The sequence below is a fragment of the Diceros bicornis genome, chromosome 12 (assembly GCF_020826845.1).
Source record: "Diceros bicornis minor isolate mBicDic1 chromosome 12, mDicBic1.mat.cur, whole genome shotgun sequence".
NCBI lineage: Eukaryota > Metazoa > Chordata > Mammalia > Perissodactyla > Rhinocerotidae > Diceros > Diceros bicornis.
This window is the reverse complement of record NC_080751.1, coordinates 50662876-50682555: the sequence shown is the minus strand read 5'-3', so window position 1 is coordinate 50682555 and position 19680 is coordinate 50662876. Positions and strand designations below refer to the sequence as shown.

Sequence of the window (19680 nt, the reverse complement as noted above, 5' to 3'; positions counted from 1 at the left end):
CGTATTTCCAGTTCACATAACATTTGCAGTATAATTTTTTAAAAATTACACTTCTGACTTCTTTATAAAGTGTATTAATTAATGATTAACTACTAAAATTTGATTTCAGATAGAAGATAGCTTGAGTTTCATTTAACTGGAGCTCTTTATTTTTCTACTTGGTTACCTAGAAAAAATTATTCTTCAGATTCTTTCCTTCTTAGTTCAACAAGGAAAAAAATGACACTTGAGACTTCTAAATTCTGTACCAACAAAACGTGCATGTACAGATCATAATCAGTGTTCACAGAGTTTATTTCATTTATGTTATTTTATCTTTATGGTGACCCTGTGCAGTAACTATTTTTAATAACTGTTTTACTGATGAAGAAACACTACTAGAGCATTTTTTATTAGGATTTGAATATGTTTCTTAGTCGAGATCCGTCATGATACCTGTTACATTATACAGCCTCTGTTAGAGAGACAAACCAGTAAAGACATACGTGTTATAACATCCCTACTTTCCTTGCAAGGTTTGACACATTGAGAATTCATTTTCCACTTCACAGAGCAGGTATATCTATTCTTTTCCAGCCCGTCAAGACTTAAGATGTATTTCTTTTCATATTGTCATTATAATAGAACTCTAATAAAGTGAACAATATAGTCCAACTTCCTATAGAGTTTTAATATCCACAGAAATAGGCCTAAATTCAATTTTAACACTGTTTCAAAGTGCAGAGCTTCCCTCTCACCCCCCACATGCCTACCCCATCTCCACCTATATTTTTTAAAAACCCCAGGATACCCTTGAGAAGAGAATGGGCCAAGGAAAACATGTTCTATTTATATATTGCTTTTAAGATATGTTTTAGTGCTTTATCGGGGTTTGGAGTTATGGGTTTAAAAATAATGTGTAGGTATACCCCAGCTCAGAAAAATTTTACATTATTTTTATCTCTGCTCTCTTAGTAAGAAATGTAAGGGTGAATAAAGTACATCTATTTAGTATACGCTATTTTTAAAATTAAAGCAAGTACTAATTTTCTAATTAAGTTTATATGCCTATTGCTGTGTTTTTTCCTCTTGTTAACTTATTTCTCATTTGTTACTGTTTTTTTAACCAAACATATACAAAAGACGTGGAATTTTTTTTCCCCTTCAAACGACATTTCAATATATTTAACTCTTTGGTCATCTTAGGTAAAGAAAAAATAGATTTGCTATGTGCTCTGCAGATCTCTAGGTGATGATTAGGGGTAGATATAATGATTTTCATTGAAATTATTTCTGCTATGTGTTATCTTTACAATTTGTATCTTCCTTTTGTGGATGAGAAAAATTAAAATGTTTTGCCCAAGTACAAAGAGGAAGTGTACTTTTGCTGGTGGGAATATCCTAACTGAGATTATACTATCTTGAAGTTGGTGACTAAACCCAACTAATTTTGATCTCAAAATTCAAAGAATGAAGGCAGTTATATAGGTTAGCTGGCTCTCTCCCATGCCTGAAACCTTCTGTAAGAGGAAATAGAAAGATATCATTAAGAAGCTGAAAAGGCAGATCATTTATCTTGCTTTTATCTAGTTTATGCATTAGAACTTTGTGGTTATGTTTAGATAGGTGAGATCTGGCCTGGTCACAAGAGCATGACTGATTTGTTCATTTAACAGATGTTTATTGAATGTTCATGGGAGCGTAACAAGAAAATTGAGTTCTTTTTCGAAGGGAGATAGATGGGAGAAATAATAACTAGACAGTTTTAATAACACAGTACATGACATACTAAAGTGTAAGATATTACTGGAGAAACAACCCAGATTTGGAGGCCTAAAGAATAAGTAGGAATAGTTAAATAAAGAGGGGCAAGGGGCAAGGGGCTGGTATACCAGGCTGTGGGAATAATGTTAGCAGTGAAAGAAAGCATCACGTATTCAGGGAAACCTAACGAAGTTTTGGTGTGTCTGGCTATAGTGTGGATGGGAGATAGGAGTGGGAGGTGAAGCTAGAGAGGAAAGGAGGGGCTAGAAGATGAAGAGAGTTGTATTACAGTCACTTACTCTTAAATGCAATGATGAGCCACTGAAAGGTTTTCAGCCGAGATCTGGTCAGATTTGCATTATAAAAAGATTATCTTGCAGTGTAGCTGTGTGGTTCCAGTGGGAGTTGGAATAAGACTAAATGGCCATGGAACAGATTGTCATCCTTTCCATCTCATCAGTAGAGCTGTATGTGTCCTGTCCCCATCCTGTCATTTCTGGAGACTGAGGATTTGAGGTCATTAGCATTCTCATATTCTCTCATATAGCTCTCATATTATGGACTTAATAGAGAGTTAGTTCCTAGGTAGAAATACATTCTGTGTTCCAGACATTTGACTTAAAAAAACAATCATGTAACTCAGGCTTCAAATCACTTACTAACTGCATTATTCTGCCTATGGGTTAATATTGGCACCTGCAAATTTATCCCTAGGGATCCCCTTCAGTAGAGTGCAAGTGCTTGTAGCATAAATAGTTCTGGGAGCATGATTTCCTTTGTTCACATATAAGAATCTAAAGTCTAATTCCAGGTGGAAGTTTTCTAAAACTAGTCCTACTAGGTTATTTTATCAACCCAGTTAGGCAGAAAACTGTCATCTCTTGGCTTGAGGGAGCCTCAGAGTTATTAGCAGAGAATCTTAAGTCTTTTATATTAAGGTTCAGAAGTCTCAGAGTGAGACTACATACATGTTCATGCGTTCCTCTTCTCTTTCCTTAAAGCTGTCATCCAGCTAAAGTTGTACACGTGGAAAATTTGTACAGCAGTAAGTGGGTTTTAGATATAATTTTTCTGGAACCTTTTGTCTGTATTATTTTAGAATTTATCTAAATCTAAAAAGAGTGCTCATATAATAATGGGATTTCATTAATCTGATCAAATAAGCTAAACAGTTTTCATGATTGAAAACAGAAGGAAACTTTTTTTGTAGGAAATTTAAAGAGGAAACTTCAAATTAGTACCATATCAGAAGAACCAGTATTATTTGCCATAAGTAGAAGATACTTGTAAAAGCGAATAACTAAAGTAAAAATACTCACTGACTCCAAACCTCTTTTCTGTTTTAGAAAGGAAGATTTAGCAAATGCCAAAGAATTACCAAAGGCTTACTGAGGTCTTTCTTTTCATTGGAAAGGGACCAGTTTTCTCAATACGCGATGCAGTTATCTAATACCACATTTCATTACCACTTAGTCTTTTCACACTTTGGGAAATCCTATTTATTGGAGTATATCTTCAAGTCCTCTAAAAGTAGAGGCATTTTGCAAATATAAACTAACAAGATAGAAAAAGGAGAAGAAATGGGAAGATGTCCATTAACTATCTTGCTCTCTCTCCCTTTTTATCTGTGCTTAATTGGGAGAAACTAAAGTTAGCAGACAGACAAACTAGCTAGCTTTTGTTTGTAAATGTGGCTGCAGTTTAGAGTGGTATTGTGGTTCTCATTATCACCTTAAAAGTTTTACAAAAAGTAGTTGGCTTTTAACTTAACATTTTTAACTTAACCTACTTCTCTTCTTTTTTGTTTTTTGCTTCCCTGGTCACTAAGATACGCAGTGCCCTCTATGGGCCCTCTGGCTGAAGCACTTTCTAACCAGGTGTGTCCTGCTGTTCCAGGATTTTGCCCTTTTTCTTCAAGACAAACTTCTTATTTCAGAATACTTCCCTGAGTATGGATTATTATAATTTATATAAAAAAGTAAATGACTCTTTTACCTTTCAAGGGGGTGCTTGTATTTTAGTAAAAGGTTACTCAGGTAATTCTTGGTGAAGGAGTGTATAGATCTATTAGTTGGGTTGCCTTCTATACCCTACTCCCTTTTAGGTGGTCTGCCAGGGAGTAGATGTGGTAGAATCAATACTGCAGTTGGGGCCGGCCCCGTGGCTTAGCAGTTAAGTGCGCGTGCTCCGCTACTGGAGGCCCGGGTTCAGATCCTGGGTGCGCACCGACACACCGCTTCTCCAGCCATGCTGAGGCCGTGTCCCACATACAGCAACTAGAAGGATGTGCAGGTATGACATGCAACTATCTACTGGGGCTTTGGGGGGAAAATAAATAAATAAATAAAATTACAAAAAAAAAAATTCTGCAGTTGTATTACCGAACTTTCTATATATCCAAAGGCTTCGGTAAGACTGACTGCTTAGAGGAGGAACTTGGGTTGGCTCAGTGAGACAACACCATAGGAATGCTTTTTATGCCTGGTAGTTCTGTAATTACTGAGTTTTTGCTATAATGTATAATAATATATTGTATGAGATGTATAATTTTATATGCATGTATATATTGAGGCACATAGGTCTGAAAAGTGGCTTCTAAAGTTTAATTTTTGGATAATAGAGTTTAAGCCATGTTTCAAATTTCCCTCAATTATAATTATACCTTAATAATAAAATGATTACCTCTTATGGGTGAGGATTAGTTTGGTGACTGATAATTACAGGACTCTGAGGCGGTTGGTATTTAGTATAAACCAAAGCACTAGTCAAGTATTGAATGTACTTCTAGTTTATTATGTTCATCTTTCCTGGCTTATCTGGTAAATTAACCTGTTGACATGGCAAGGTGAAAACTAGGAATGATGTATTGTGATTTGGTCTGTCTTTAAAAAGTTGACAGGTCCTTAGACAGTTGTTAAATATTTACTGTGCAAATTTCATTAAGAGCTTCCTAAAGATGATAATATTTTCATGTTCTTTTATTCATGATCCTGTACTTTTACTATCCACCACCTCTCCTAATAGATCCTTTCAAAATTCACAATTTGTAATAACTGCGTGGAGTTCATCTGAGTCTAATGGAGGCTGATTATATGGATAAACTGATTCAAGTTGCTGTTGGCTGATTGTTAGTAAGCGTTCAGATGAAGATAAATCGGGGATAACATTCCTTTTCGAAGCACAGAAGGCTGAGCAAAGTGCATCACTTCAAAGAATTTCCCATTCAACACTTCCCAACTTCTGTCTGCAACAGACAAGATTAAAGATAATTAGTTATCAGGTTTTTTGGAAATCAGTTTTTTTTAAATATATATGACATGTTTTGGATATTAGTTTCATAGTATTTTGAAATCATGCCTTAACTGTCTAAGGTTACCATCTTCTGTCACTTAAAACCTAAACAGAACTGGAGCATTTCAGAATGCTATCATCAGGAAATTTTGTGTTTTTTTCTTGTTCCACTGAAATTTTTTATAATAGTTTGAACAAAAATGGGGAAAACAGTTGATTAAACCATAAATATTGGTTCTATTTAATTTCATTTGCCTCGATGATATTAAGTATTTTATTTACTTTATTTCAGAGAAATTGTTCAAAAGCCACCTTAGTAATCACTTCAATGGAAAGATCTAAGGACTTCCAAAATAATAAAAAGCTCTTCTTATTTCTTTGCTTGTCTACTCTTTGCTTGTCTACTTCCGTACTAGGCACTTAAGAAGAACAAAAAATTTAATATTCATCCACGAAGGACTTACACTCTGAGTGGAATTTACTCCCTTGGCTAGTGTTTGGAAACTTTTATTACCATAAACGTTTCATTTTTCAGATGCCCTCAGTGTAGCAATAGTAACCCTTTTCTTTCTTGCTTAATGCAGAAAGAATTTACTAGCTTTTCATGTAGTTTATCCAAAAAATCTTAATTTTTGGCTTTTTTTCTTAAGTTTTATAATTTAATGATTTTTGTGTTTAATACTTTTAAGTGTTAGACCTACAAGCAGTGGGAAGAAATAGTTCCCTAGGAGCCAAAAGAGAGAGGTAGAGAGACAGAAGGAGGGAGTGCATTGAGAATGAAAGAGCATGATACCCAAAGTCGGAGGGAAAGGCTGTGTATAAGGTATAAGCAGCGTTACACACATGCCAAACACATTGTGATTAGATGTTTATTACTGCATAAGTCCAAGGTCACTACCACTTAAATGCATTATCAATTGTGTTATATGAGCTTTATGTTTCAAGACAGTTGCCACTATCTTGATTATCTCAGACAAAATCTCAAGCAATCTTAATTGCTGAATTTGAAGTCTCTTGCTAAGTAAGATTTAGTTTATAACAAATCACAATAAATAACTGGACACATCACAATAAATAACTGTTTCATATTATCTGTAGGATTTTAGAGCTGTAAGGGACTCTCTTTCATGTAGTTCAGACCCCCCTGGAAAATAAGGTCCATAAATACAGTGATTTGATCCAGGTTCTCTGATGCTTGGTGGCAAAGCTGTGATAAGAACTCAGATCTCCTAATGTCCCAATTGTGTATATTTATCCACTGAATTAAACTTAACTTCTAAAGAACAATTTGATTTGTGCCTCAATAAATAATTAGAAATGAGAGAGATGGACTTGTTTCTGATCTGGCTTTGGATATTTAGGATATATAAAAAAAATTTTTTTTAAATGTTGACAATGAAGTAAAATTATTTTTTAATTAAAACATTTGCTTTACTTTTTTTCATGTTTGTGAATATTTTATTCTATTATTAGAAACTGACATTTATATTCTTCATAATAAAGTTCTCCCCTTAACTAATTCGAAGTCCTTGGCTGCTTGGGGAAATCCTCCCCATTCTTTTTTTTTTTTTTCATTGATGTTTTAATGGTTTTTAACATTGTGAAATTTTGGGTTGTGCATTTTTGTTTGTCCATCACCATATATATGACTCCCTTCAACCCTTGTGCCCACCCCCCACCCCCACTGCGCCTGGTAACCACAGTACAGTTTTCTCTGTCCATGTGTTGGTTTATATTCCACATATGAGTGAGATCATACAGTGTTTGTCTTTCTCTTTCTGGCTTATTTCACTTAACATAATACGCTCCAGGCCCATCCATGTTGTTGCAAATGGGACGATTTTGTCTTTTTTTATGGCTGAGTAGTATTCCATTGTATATATATACCACATTTTCTTAATCCAGTCATCAGTCGAGGGACACTTAGGTTGCTTCCACTTCTTGGCTATGGTGAATAATGCTGCAATGAACATAGGGGTGCATAAACCTCTTTGGATTGTTGATTTCAGGTTCATTGGATAGATTCCCAGTAGTGGGATGGCTGGGTCATAGGGCATCTCTATTTTTAATTCTTTGAGGAATCTCCATACCGTTTTCCATAGAGGCTGCACCAGTTTGCATTCCCACCAGCTGTGTATGAGGGTTCGTGTTTCTCCACATCCTCTCCAACATTTGTTGTTTTTTGTCTTGGTGATTATAGCCATTCTAACAGGTGTGAGGTGGTATCTTAGTGTTGTTTTGATTTGCATTTCCCTGATGATTAGTGATGTTGAGCATCTTTTCATGTGCCTATTGGCCATCTGTATATCTTCCTTGGAGAAGTGTCTGTTCATTTCCTCTGCCCATTTTTTGATCGGGTTGTTTGTTTTTTTGTTGTTCAATTGTGTGAGTTCTTTATATATTATGGAGATCAACCCCTTGTCAGATGTGTGTTTTGCAAATATTCTCTCCCAGCTGGTTGGTTGTTTGTTCATCTTGATTCTGGTTTCATTTGTCTTGTAGAAGCTCTTTAATCTGATAAAGTCCCACTTGTTTATTTTTTCTTTAGTTTCCCTAGTCTGGGTAGGCATGTCATCCGAAAAGAGTCCTTTAAAACCAGTGTCAAATAGTGTGTTGCCTATATTTTCTTCTATGAGTTTTATAGTTTCAGGTCTCACCTTCACGTCTTTGATCCATTTTGAGTTAATTTTTGTGAATGGCGATAGCAGATGGTCCACTTTCATTCTTTTGCATGTGGCTGTCCAGTTTTCCCAACACCATTTATTGAAGAGACTTTCTTTTCTCCATTGTATGTTCTTAGCACCTTTGTCGAAAATTAGCTGTCTGTATATGTGTGGTTTTATTTCTGGGCTTTCAATTCTGTTCCATTGATCTGTGTGTCTGTTTTTGTACCAGTACCATGCTGTTTTGATTACTATTGCTTTGTAGTATGTTTTGAAGTCAGGGATTGTGAAGCCTCCTGCTTTGTTCTTTTTTCTTAGAATTTCTTTAGCTATTCGGGGTCTTTTGTTGCCCCATATAAATTTTAGTATTCTTTTTTCTATTTCTGTGAAGAATGTCATTGGGATTCTGATTGGGATTGCATTGAATCTGTAGATTGCTTTAGGTAATATAGACATTTTAACTATGTTTATTCTTCCAGTCCACGTACATGGGATATCTTTCCATTTCTTTATGTCATCATGGATTTCTTTCAATAATGTCTTGTAGTTCTCATTTTATAGGTCCTTCACCTCCTTGGTAATTTATTCCTAGGTATTTTATTCTTTTTGATGCAATTGTAAATGGTATTATCTTTTTGAGCTCTCTTTCTGTTAGTTCATTATTAGCATACAGAAATGCAACTGATTTTTGTAGATTGATTTTGTACCCTGCAACTTTGCTATAGTTGTTGATTGTTTCTAATAGTTTTGCAACAGATTCTTTAGGGTTTTCTATATATACAATCATGTCATCTGCAAATAGTGAGAGTTTCACTTCTTCGTTACCTATTTGGATTCCTTTTATTCCTTTTTCTTGCCTAATTGCTCTGGCCAAAACCTCCAGTACTATGTTGAACAGGAGTGGTGAGAGTGGGCAGCCCTGCCTCGTTCCTGTTCTCAGAGGTATGGCTTTCAGTATTTCCCCGTTGAGTATGATGTTGACTGTGGGTTTGTCATCAATAGCCTTTATTATGTTGAGGTACTTTCCTTCTATTCCCATTTTGTTGAGAGTTTTTATCATAAATGGATGTTGTATCTTGTCAGATGCCTTCTCTGCGTCTGTTGAGATGATCATGTGGTTTTTATTCTTTGTTTTGTTGATGTGATGTATCACGTTGATTGATTTGTGGATGTTGAACCATCCCTCCGTCCCTGGTATAAATCCCACTTGATCCTGGTGTATGATCTTTTTAATGTATTGTTGTATTCGGTTTGCCAATATTTTGTTGAGGATTTTTGCATCAATGTTCATCAGCGATATTGGCCTGTAATTTTCCTTCTTTGTATTGTCTTTGTCTGGCTTTAGTATCAGGGTGATGATGGCCTCGCAGAATGATTTAGGAAGTGTTCCATCTTCCTCTATTTTTTGGAATAGTTTGAGAAGGATGGGTATTAAATCTTCTTTGAATGTTTGGTAAAATTCACCGGAGAAGCCGTCTGGTCCTGGACTTTTATTTTTTGGGAGGTTTTTGATTACTATTTCAATCTCTTTGCTTGTGATTGGTCTATTCAGATTCTCCATTTCTTCTTGGTTCAGTTTTGGGAGGTTGTATGAGTCTAAGAATTTATCCATTTCTTCTAGATTGTCCAATTTGTTGGCATATAATTTCTCATAGTATTCTCTTATAATCCTCTGTATTTCCATGGTATCCATTGTAATTTCTCCTCTTTCATTTCTAATTTTATTTACTTGAGCCTTTTCTCTTTTTTTTCTTAGTAAGCCTGGCTAAGGGTTTGTAGATTTTGTTTATCTTCTCGAAGAACCAACTCTTTGTTTCATTAATCTTTTCTACTGTTTTTTTGGTCTCAATTTCATTTATTTCTGCTCTGATTTTTATTATTTCTCGCCTTCTGCTGGCTTTGGGCTTTGTTTGTTCTTGTTTTTCTAGTTCTGTTAGGTGTAATTTAAGGTTGTCTATTTGGGCTTTTTCTTGTTTGTTAAGGTGGGCTTGTATCACTATGAGTTTCCCTCTCAGGACCGCTTTTGCTGCATCCCATATGGTTTGATCTGGCATATTATCATTTTCGTTTGTTTCCAGATAGTTTTTGATTTCTCCTTTAATTTCATCAATGATCCATTGGTTGTTCAGTAGCATGTTGTTTAATCTCCACATTTTGTCACTTTCCCAGTTTTTTTTTCATGGTTCATTTCCAGTTTCATAGCCTTATGGTCTGAAAAGATGCTTGTTATGATTTCAATCTTCTTAAATTTATTGAGGCTTGCTTTGTTTCCCAACATATGGTCTATCCTAGAAAATGTTCCATGCGTGCTTAAGAAGAATGTGTAGTCAGCTGTTTTTGGATGGAGTGCTCTGTATATGTCTACTAGGTCCATCTCGTCCAGTTTTTCATTTAAGTCTACTATTTCTTTATTGACTTTTTGTCTGGATGATCTATCCATTGATGTAAGTGGGGTGTTAAGATCCCCTACTATTATTGTGTTGTTGTTGATTTCTCCTTTTAGGTTTGTTAATAGTTGCTTTATGTACATTGGTCTTCCTATTTTGGGTGCATATGTATTTATAAGTGATATGTCTTCTTGGTGGAGTGTCCCTTTTATCATTATATATTTCCCTTCTTTGTCTTTCTTAACCTGTTTTATCTTGAAGTCTACTTTGTCTGATATGAGTATGGCAACACCTGCTTTCTTTTGTTTGCCATTAGCTTGGAGTATTGTCTTCCATCCTTTCACTCTGAGTCTGTGCTTGTCTTTAGTGCTAAGATTTGTTTCCTGAAGGCAGCATGTTGTTGGGTCTTGCTTTTTAATCCATCCTGCCACTCTGTATCTTTTGATTGGAGAGTTCAATCCATTTACATTTAGGGTAATTATTGATATATGAGGGCTTAACGTTGCTGTTTTGTCACTTATTTTCTGGTTCTTTTGCGTTTCCTTTGTTTCTTGTCCCATTTGTTTCGGACTGCCAATTCAGTTTGGTTGTTCTGTCTTATGATCTTCTAGTTTTCTCTGTTTATCATATGTGGTTTTGTTTTGATTATTTGTTTAGTGGTTACCTTGAGGTTTGGGTAAAAAATCTTGTGTATGAGATAGTCCATTATCTGATGGCCTTCTATTTCCTTATACTAAGTCAATTTAATCACTTTCCTCTTCCCCTTCTAAGTTGTTCTTGTTATACCTTATTCTATCTTGTGTTGTGGCTGTGTGTTTACAGTGATGAGGTTAAATTTATTTTTGGTGAGTTTCTTCCTTTGATCTTTGATTTTAGTATTTAAGTGGTTGCTAACCTATTCCGGTAAAGATCTGCTATTTTTCTGAGTTTATCTACCTATTTTTCTCCTTGCTCCAAGCTTTGTATTCCCTTTCTCTTCTTTTTTTCAGGCCTGAGGGCCTTCTTGAGTATTTCTTGTAGTGGGGGTGTCGTGGCCGTGAACTCCCTTAGCTTTTGTTTATCTGGGAGAGTTACTATTTCTCCATCATTAAAATATTTGCTTTTGATAATTATAAAAGTATTTACAATAATGTGGATTCTACAGAGTTTTTCTGATATTTCCTTTTTCCTCATCTTTTTTCATTCCCTTGAAGAATTTTTAAGTTAGCACTATAATAGGGTATTAAAAGGCAGCATGTTTCAGTAGGTATGCATAGCATTCAAGTTGTGCTTAAGTAATAATTCCTGTATTAATTGCTAAAGTAAACAAAACCTCGCTGTGTTTTGTGGTCTATCTAGTACATAAACAGGTAGCAACTTTATATAATTACTTAAATGAGGAGTAAGGCAGCTTTACCCATTGATTTTTGTGTGTGTGTGAGAGGAAGATCAGCCCTGAGCTAACATCCATGCCAGTCCTCCTCTTTTTTGCTGAGAAAGACTGGCCTGGGGCTAACATCCATGGCAATCTTCCTCCACTTTTTTATATGGGACGCCGCCACAGCATGGCTTGACAAGCGGTGCATTGGTGCACGCCCGGGATCTAAACCTGGGCCGCCAGCAACGGAGCGCGTGCACTTAACCGCTTCGCCATGGGGCTGGCCCCCATTTGATGTTTTTCTTGCTCCAAAGAATTAACAGAAACCATTCTTCTGAAAGTTTCTTAGTTATTTATGTGTGTATTTTTCTTCTACTGTCTTTTCAAGCTGATTTGATATCTACTTGCATAGATTAGGGCAGTGTGTTGGTGATAAAATTGTTTTTTCTTTTTTGTTAAGCCTCTCACCACCCCTTACACCTCCTATTGTTTTCCATCTCCTGAGTTTTATTTGCTATCTTAATATACCTTATATTTCTAATATCTTTAACTCTCTTGTCAAGAAGAAATTAAAGAGTTTATATAGCAATATTCATATTTAAAGAATAAGCAAAAATACTCCCCCCTATTTATGACCAGTTATTGATCAATATTTTATTTTAGACTCTTCAAAAAGAAAGAACTTAAGAGCAACTCTCAGTTACCTCTATTAATAAAGGGATTGTGGCATGGGTAACATAACATAATACTTTAAACTTTTATATCTATATCGTTTCCACTTGAATTGAAATATAATTGTCTAGTGTGAAAATTCATTCTGTTGCCCAGAAAATAATCACACTGTGAGATGTGACCCCTTCAGCTTTGTATACCAGTCCTAGTGAAATTCATCCCCTGCTGGCCATTCCAACCTGTGTTATCTCAAAATGAGGTCAAAGTACAACCATAGTAGTTTGGTTTCACTCTTGAATGTGTGACACTTCGTAGCTTCCTCGGAGCAGAAACAAAGGCAATTATTTTGTCTTTCGTCTTCTATGCAGACTTTTCCTGCTGCGAATAATCATATTTAGTATATAGTAGTTTCACCAAAAATGTGGAAGACCGACTTACTCTCGATAAGATAGTCTTAATTGCTAGTTGCTAATAAGGACCTGACACAGATGACTCTGTTGAGTGTAAGGTCTTCTGGACATTGAACTTCTCCCTAACATCATTAAAGCAAGCATCTTTTATTGCCATTTCCCTTAGCTATCTTGAAGCATCTTCGTGGTAAAATGAAGTTTATCATATTTTAAAATAACTGAATTCTCTTGTAGAAATACCCAATTCCTTTTTATCTAACTAGGCAATAAAATTCGTTGACGTACTTCTTAAAAGGCATTTTCTATCAAATATCAAAAGGTATTTTCTATCAACTCTCTTATTTTAACTCCCTTATGCTAGTTCCTGTAGGGCTTCAATCAGTTAAGAAAAATTTTGAATTCTAGCCCTTCTACTTTTGTTTCTGTTGGAAAAACATTTCCTGGTTTTTTGTCTTTTTCCTCTGCGTGTGAAATCTACAGAATGAAAAAGGCCTGATTTCTTAGCCAAGAAGCATTTGTTGTAACCATATATATTTTTTTAAGTTTCTGTTTTTGATGACCTTGAACAAGTTCAGTTGTTTAGCAGCCTTTTGCTTGGCAATGGAGACAGCGATGCCAACATTTATTTTAATATGTCGTCTTTGCCTCAGTTGGATTGTCCCTTGGTGAAGCTTATTATTTGTGGCAACTATATTCCACAGTAGCACTCAGTACCTTCATTATGTCCTATGATGTTTAATCTAACCTAAAAATTATTTTTTATCTAATCTAGAAATCACGGTTTTCTTTTTAAAAGCTTCTCATACCTCTGTTTTGAATATTTCCTTTTCTCATACTGTTCATTTGTGCTTGCCAAGACAAGGAAGATTTCATTTTCAACTTTCATTTAAATTATATTGAAAACTTAAACTGGTACTTCCTTTTGGAGAGAGTTTAAGTAAAAAACAAAAGGGAATCTAGAGTTAACTAAGTTTTAAACTAATCATGGAAAGCATTCATCTTATAGGGGTCTTTGCCCCATTTACTGGTGCATTTTGAGAATTATTTTCAGGTTTTCTGGAGACATTAGAAGCAAATAATTCTCCACAGTAATATTTTTTTTTAAATCTTTCTGCTTACTTTTGATCTTAATTTGTTTTAAACTGTAGTTCCTGGCAGAGAACTTTAGAGCTGTGGAGTATATGATGCGTTGTTTTATAGGTAAATGTAAAAGTTTCATTCTCTTCGAGTTTTAGAATCTTCCTCTAAGATGCTGATTTTTAATAGTTCTGAATCTGGTCATTTCAGCATGTAGTCTCCAGATTACTTCTTCAACATGGCTCTGCTTTTTAAATGTTTATTTCGACTGTGTGATAGTTTTGACTTTAGAATTAGGAGTGCAGGGGATTAAAGTGGCCTTTCCTAATGTTCTACCAAGAAAATAGATATTATTAAGCTGTTTTCAGTTTATAGATTATAAAAGAACATAATTCTGATACTTTATATTTAGTATTATGAAATATCCAACTTAATTTGGGTGGTAGTGTTAGAAGAGGCAGTTCAATATAGTTGAATGTTGAGTTATGGGGTTTTTTTCCTTTTGTTTTCGCAAGAAAGATTTGCCCATTTTGCTCACATCCTAGTTCAGATTATATGTCACAGAGACAAAATTTGCTTAATTTGATAGCTATTTAGTTGGAATTCACAGCATAGTGGAAAATGTTTGCAGATAATTCTGTGCAATAGTAGAAACTTCAGTTGATTCCTCGTATTTCTTCAGGGCAGTGATCACAACCAGATTCAACGTATGCACAAAGCAGCGGATACCATGGTAGCGGCCGTCGCTGATTGCTTTTACCATGTTGGATCCATTGTCAGTCTCAAAGACCTACTTCCAGCTAGGTGCCTTGAACTCAAATAGCTTTTCACACAGACTTCAGGATGTGAGCTAAGGTATGGCCTTTTTTCATGAGCTCGGCCTACATATGGGTTGACAGTAACCTGCAATTTTTATAGAAAAGAGACTACTGGCTATAGTTTAATGTCAGACAATGACTAGTTGTAGTCATCATTAGGCAGGTAGTGTGTTCTTCATATATTTGAAGTACTTACGTTTCGGAGATTATCCCTTTTTTTGCTGTATGTTTTTGTCAAAAAGACTATCCACGTAAAAATTTCTCAGTAGAGCCTAGTATAAAGGTCTAAGATATATCTGCTTTATGATGCAACCATTGTCTTCAATATGAGATGTATATGGTCATTTCTTTCATATAATTGGTGTAAAAAATAATATTTTTTAAACTTCTGTGGATTTTTTGCACTTTTTCCAACATTTTTTTATTTTGTGGTCAGAAAAATATAAAATTTATCATCCTAACTATTTGCACAATTTAATAATAGGAATTTCTCCTACTAATCATCTTTTAAAAACTAGAATTAGGAAATTGTTATTCGTGAGTGGGGCTTGAAATTTAGAAATCAGTAGTTTTCCAAGAGTAAACTTGCTTTAAATTGCATTGATAGTTTGCTCCTCACACCAGAGGTTCTTGTTTCTTCAAGGAGAAAATGCCTCAGTTCTGGAAAAATGAGCTTCACTCTCATGTCTTCCTTCTCTGCTCGGCAAGATGTATTTCTTTAAGTGAAATCTTTACAGAAGGTACAATGGATCAACTGATGGATGACAGATTTTAGGACACCATCTTTATTTTATTATAGCTGTAACCATAACTCTTCTGTTTTCTCAAACTGCTTGCTATTGCTTTCCTGTTATGGTTCAGTGGCCCTATTATTTAAGAATTTTTTAAGCCCTGTGATTAGAGAGAGAATCATTTACAATTGGTGGGGTAGAGAGTCCTTATAAATCAAAGGGTGTACTGTCAAGCAGCTTATGCACTTTTCTTGACTCTCAGTGTTTGACACTGATTGTGAATAGCTATTGGTAAATTCAGAAGTTGAGAATCTGTTTGAGCTTGTCTAGTAGAATCATATCTTTATTAAGGAAATTGTCAGACTCACTATTAAACTGTTCTCTCAACTTTGTTTCATAGCTGTAAAAGACAGAATATCTTATTTGATTCTAGCAGTAAGAATGCCTGATATTTCATTCTTAAAACATTCATTCACTGTATTCTCCTTACACACATGCACAAACATATATGTTCATGTACACGGACACACAAAGAAGTTGATGACTGAAATGATAGAGAGTCATGCGCTGCATAATGACATTCCAGTTAACAATGGACCAAATATACAATGGTTGTCCCATAAGATTAGTACCATATAGCCTAGGTCTGTAGTAGGCTATACCATCTAGGTTTGTGTAAGTACACTCTATGATGTTCACACAAGGACGAAATGGGCTAACGATGCACTTCTCAGAACGCATTCCCATCATTAAGCAATACATGACTGTACAGTATAATATCTACCAAGTGGTTCCTGAGAGGCAAAGGAGAGTTGGCCATGTGTCCTCTGTGACTTCTTATACCTCAGGGAAGGTAAGAAGAGAACATAGAAGAAAAGGCAATAACCCAGTGACACATTATGCCTCTTCAGTTAAATCATCTTGCCAGGTGAGGTAGTATATACCTTATAGTCAAAAATATCTGTGGATTCTAGTTTTTCACACACTGTGAGAACCAATTCAAAACACATGCATAATACTGTATCCATTTACCCTTGCTACCCACCTGAGTGGCTCTTCTTAATGTATCTCTTATTATCTACCTAAAGTTAAGTGCTGAATTTCTTCTGAGCAGATTTTCGTCTTTGTAATAAAGAACAGTTCATTTGTACATAGATAACATAATATTATTTTTTTAAAGCCTCTTCTATCTTCTGTTAGTCTTTTTATAGTTCTCTAAGGCTCCATGCCCACTTTGTGAAATAATGTTTTAATATAATATAATTAATGTTTTAATTATAATATATAATATAATTTTGTTGGTAGGTATACAACTAGAAAAATAAGTGGTGTGTAGTTTAGATCATACCTTAGCATAAATACTTTAAACACCTATATTTATATATTATTTCAGTTTGTTTTAAATTATCTATTTAATAAATTAACGAAGATATAGATTTTTAGTATCTAAGCAGTAGTGTAATGATTATTATGTGAATAACGTGCTGAGAGTTGAAATAGAAAAAACGAAATTGATGTTTAGTTGTTATTTTCAGTGAATCTTGTAATAAAATACCACTGTGTTCATCTAGAAAATTTAAAGAAACATTTTGATGCCTTATGCACTGAAACCTTACTGTAATATATCCAGTTTGATGTAAGCTTATGTGCATTTTAGACCCTGAATAGAGAAAACAGAAGAATGTCTTTAAAATGATTATACCCTAAAACTTAGTGTTGAAAATATTTCCAGTGTATAGAAGCATGTTGTATTAAGACACCTAGTAGTGAACCTGCATTTTACTCTGGAATATCTCTTTTTCTTTCCCTTGGAAGTTAGTATACTCTCAGTGAAATACAAATAGTATTAAAATAAGAAACCACATATGGTTCTTTGATTCCCAAGTCTTAAAAGGCAGAGGATAGACATCTGTCATTTTTAGGGATAGAAGTGATTTCTCTTCTAGATATTTATAATTATTATAAGTGTGTTTTCAAAGGTATGGATCCAAGGACATATCGGGTATCTAGTATGACTTTTCTACAATGTTGATTGATCTCTTGTCTGTTTTTGCTTTTTAAGGGAAAACCTATCCAAAACTTTATTTATTATGCTAGGCATTATTCTTTGGCTTCAAAAGCAACAATGAATCTAATGTAAACTACCCCTGATATATATCACATGTATGTCAAATGAAATGCACACTATCATTTTGATTTTTAACTACTATTATTGACTTATGGAGGTATTTGTTTTTCAATCCTAAAATCTTAATTTTCCTTGCATTTCTTTCCGTATCAAAAATATTTTTTTTAGATCTAAAAGAGAAAATGTTAAAACAGGAGTAAAACCAGATGCATCTGATCAAGAACCAGAAGGACTTACTCTTCTGGTCCCAGACATCCAAAAGACGGCCGAAATCGTTTATGCAGCCACGACCAGTTTGCGGCAAGCAAATCAAGGTACGATACTATTCCTTTTATGCTACTTTTCTTTTGAACCAAAGATGTTTCATTTACCTACTGAAAACTGCCTTTCTTTTCCCTCTATGTTAATGGTTTTCAAGCAAGTTCATTTATCTAAAAATTTTGTTCTGTGTCAGGTTTTCAAGTTAATTATGAACAGTCTCTAATTTTAAAATACTTGCCTCTACTGTGTATGATTGCTAAGACTAAATTTAGTAGGCTGACAGCATGCATTATAAATTGCTCTTTTCTTCCCATTGAAAGTCATAAAATTGAAAAATGCCGTTGCATTAGATGGAAAATAGTACATTAAGACTATGTGTGAGAATTTAGTTAAAATTGGTATTTTCGTGTATTAGCAACAGAAGATATAAATGATTCTGCATTATCTATTGTTTCACTTCTGCTGTTTTTGCCTGAACGGATGAAACCTAATTAACATTTTAAGAATTTAAGCTTTAAAATTGATAAGGATTTTTTAGCCCTATTAGTTATGTTTATGAAATAGAAAGAAATCTTTTATTCTTAAAATGGTACAATAGGAAGATAATTGGGAAGCGTTTGGTAATTTTGTGGAATTCAAAATTTGAACTCTAGAAGTTCATTATTTTTTATTTTAATCTCCTAAAATGTAGACTTATATTATTTATCTTGCAATATAAATACAGAAAAAAAACTAGGTGAATATTCAAAGAAGGTGGCTATGAAACCCAAACCTTTATCAGTATTGAAATCACTTGAAGAAAAATATGTGGCTGTTATGAAGAAATTACAGTTTGGTAAGTGGAAATTTTAATCTTCATTTATTCAATTTTCATTTCACATTTTTTAATAGTGCTATTGAAATGTGTTCTAGTAAATTAGAGATTTTAAAACTTGCTTGTACCATGAATTATTCATATTCTCTCTCTATATATATACACACACACACGAAAATTTTTTTTTTTTTTTTTTATAATTTTATTTATTTTTTTTCCCCCAAAGCCCCAGTAGGTAGTTGTATGTCACAGTTGCACATCCTTCTAGTTGCTGTATGTGGGACATGGCCTCAGCATGGCCGGACAAGCGGTGCGTCGGCACGCGCCCGGGATCCGAACCCCGGCCGCCAGCAGCGGAGCGCGCACACCTAACCGCTAAGCCATGGGGCCGGCCCCACACGAAAATTTTTATCATCTTTTTTTCTCTTTGAATTCCTATCTATATTTATAGTTATATTTGGAAATCATGATTCAGTGGACATGTAGGAAAAGCAAAAGGCCAAATGTCTACAAATAGGCAAAAATGGTTTCTTTCTTTACCTCTCCATTTCTGTCCTGAAGGAAGCCAAGACCTGGGACTTTGAACAAAGTCTGTTATTCTTACCATTTTAGAATTCCAGAGATTTACCTTTAGAAAATATATTTGCACATAGTTCACGTGTAGCCTTTGCCTTGCCATTCCAAAACTCTTGACAAGTAAGGACCATGAAAAGATCCTATCAGCACCCCTCATAGGTACTAGTCTATACATAAACACTAGAATTCCAAATGTTGATGACCATTATTAACTATTGCTGTCTGTGCCTCTTTTCCATCCTTGAGAACCAGCCCAAAGGATTTTGACTATAATAGAAAGAATACTAAAATAGGAGTCAAAAAACATAGATTTTTGTCATACTGTCTTTGAAACCTCAGTATAAATCATTTAGCTTTTGCTCTGCTTATCTCTCAGGTTTGCAATAAAAATCACGAGATAATATATTTGAAAATGATAAAGCACTCAGGCAGATCTTTGAAAAGATCTTGTTCATCATCTTAAGATTAGAAGAGTTGAGGCAAAGTATATACTGATATTTAGAAAGAATATAACAATTTTGCCAAGGGATCCTTGTTTTTGGATAGTTGTGCCAGCCATTGACAGGTTGTGACCATCTTGTAATAAACACTTGAATTCAGGAAAATGTAATAACCCTCAGATTCATTCAACACTGTATTAATAACTATAAATGATTATGAAAGTAACAAAAATTCTGTGCTGTATTCTTGAAGTTACAAAACACTAAGAAGAAATGCTGTACAAATAGAGAAATGAAACACAGACATCCTCA

The 19680-nt window shown here is 34.6% G+C and overlaps 1 protein-coding gene across 9 annotated transcripts in view; it reads left to right on the top strand.

Moving 5' to 3' along the window:
• Positions 1-19680, top strand: part of BIRC6 (baculoviral IAP repeat containing 6) — a 239599-nt gene that overhangs the window by 197460 nt on the left and 22459 nt on the right. For 8 of the 9 annotated variants that reach the window (XM_058551470.1, XM_058551474.1, XM_058551472.1 and 5 more), the window contains 2 exons: positions 17446-17591; positions 18263-18373. In XM_058551470.1, coding sequence (XP_058407453.1) covers positions 17446-17591; positions 18263-18373 — 257 coding nt within the window. Of the gene's footprint in view, positions 1-14282; positions 14456-17445; positions 17592-18262; positions 18374-19680 lie in introns of those variants that run through there. The other variant, XR_009221707.1, reaches the window with a different exon arrangement.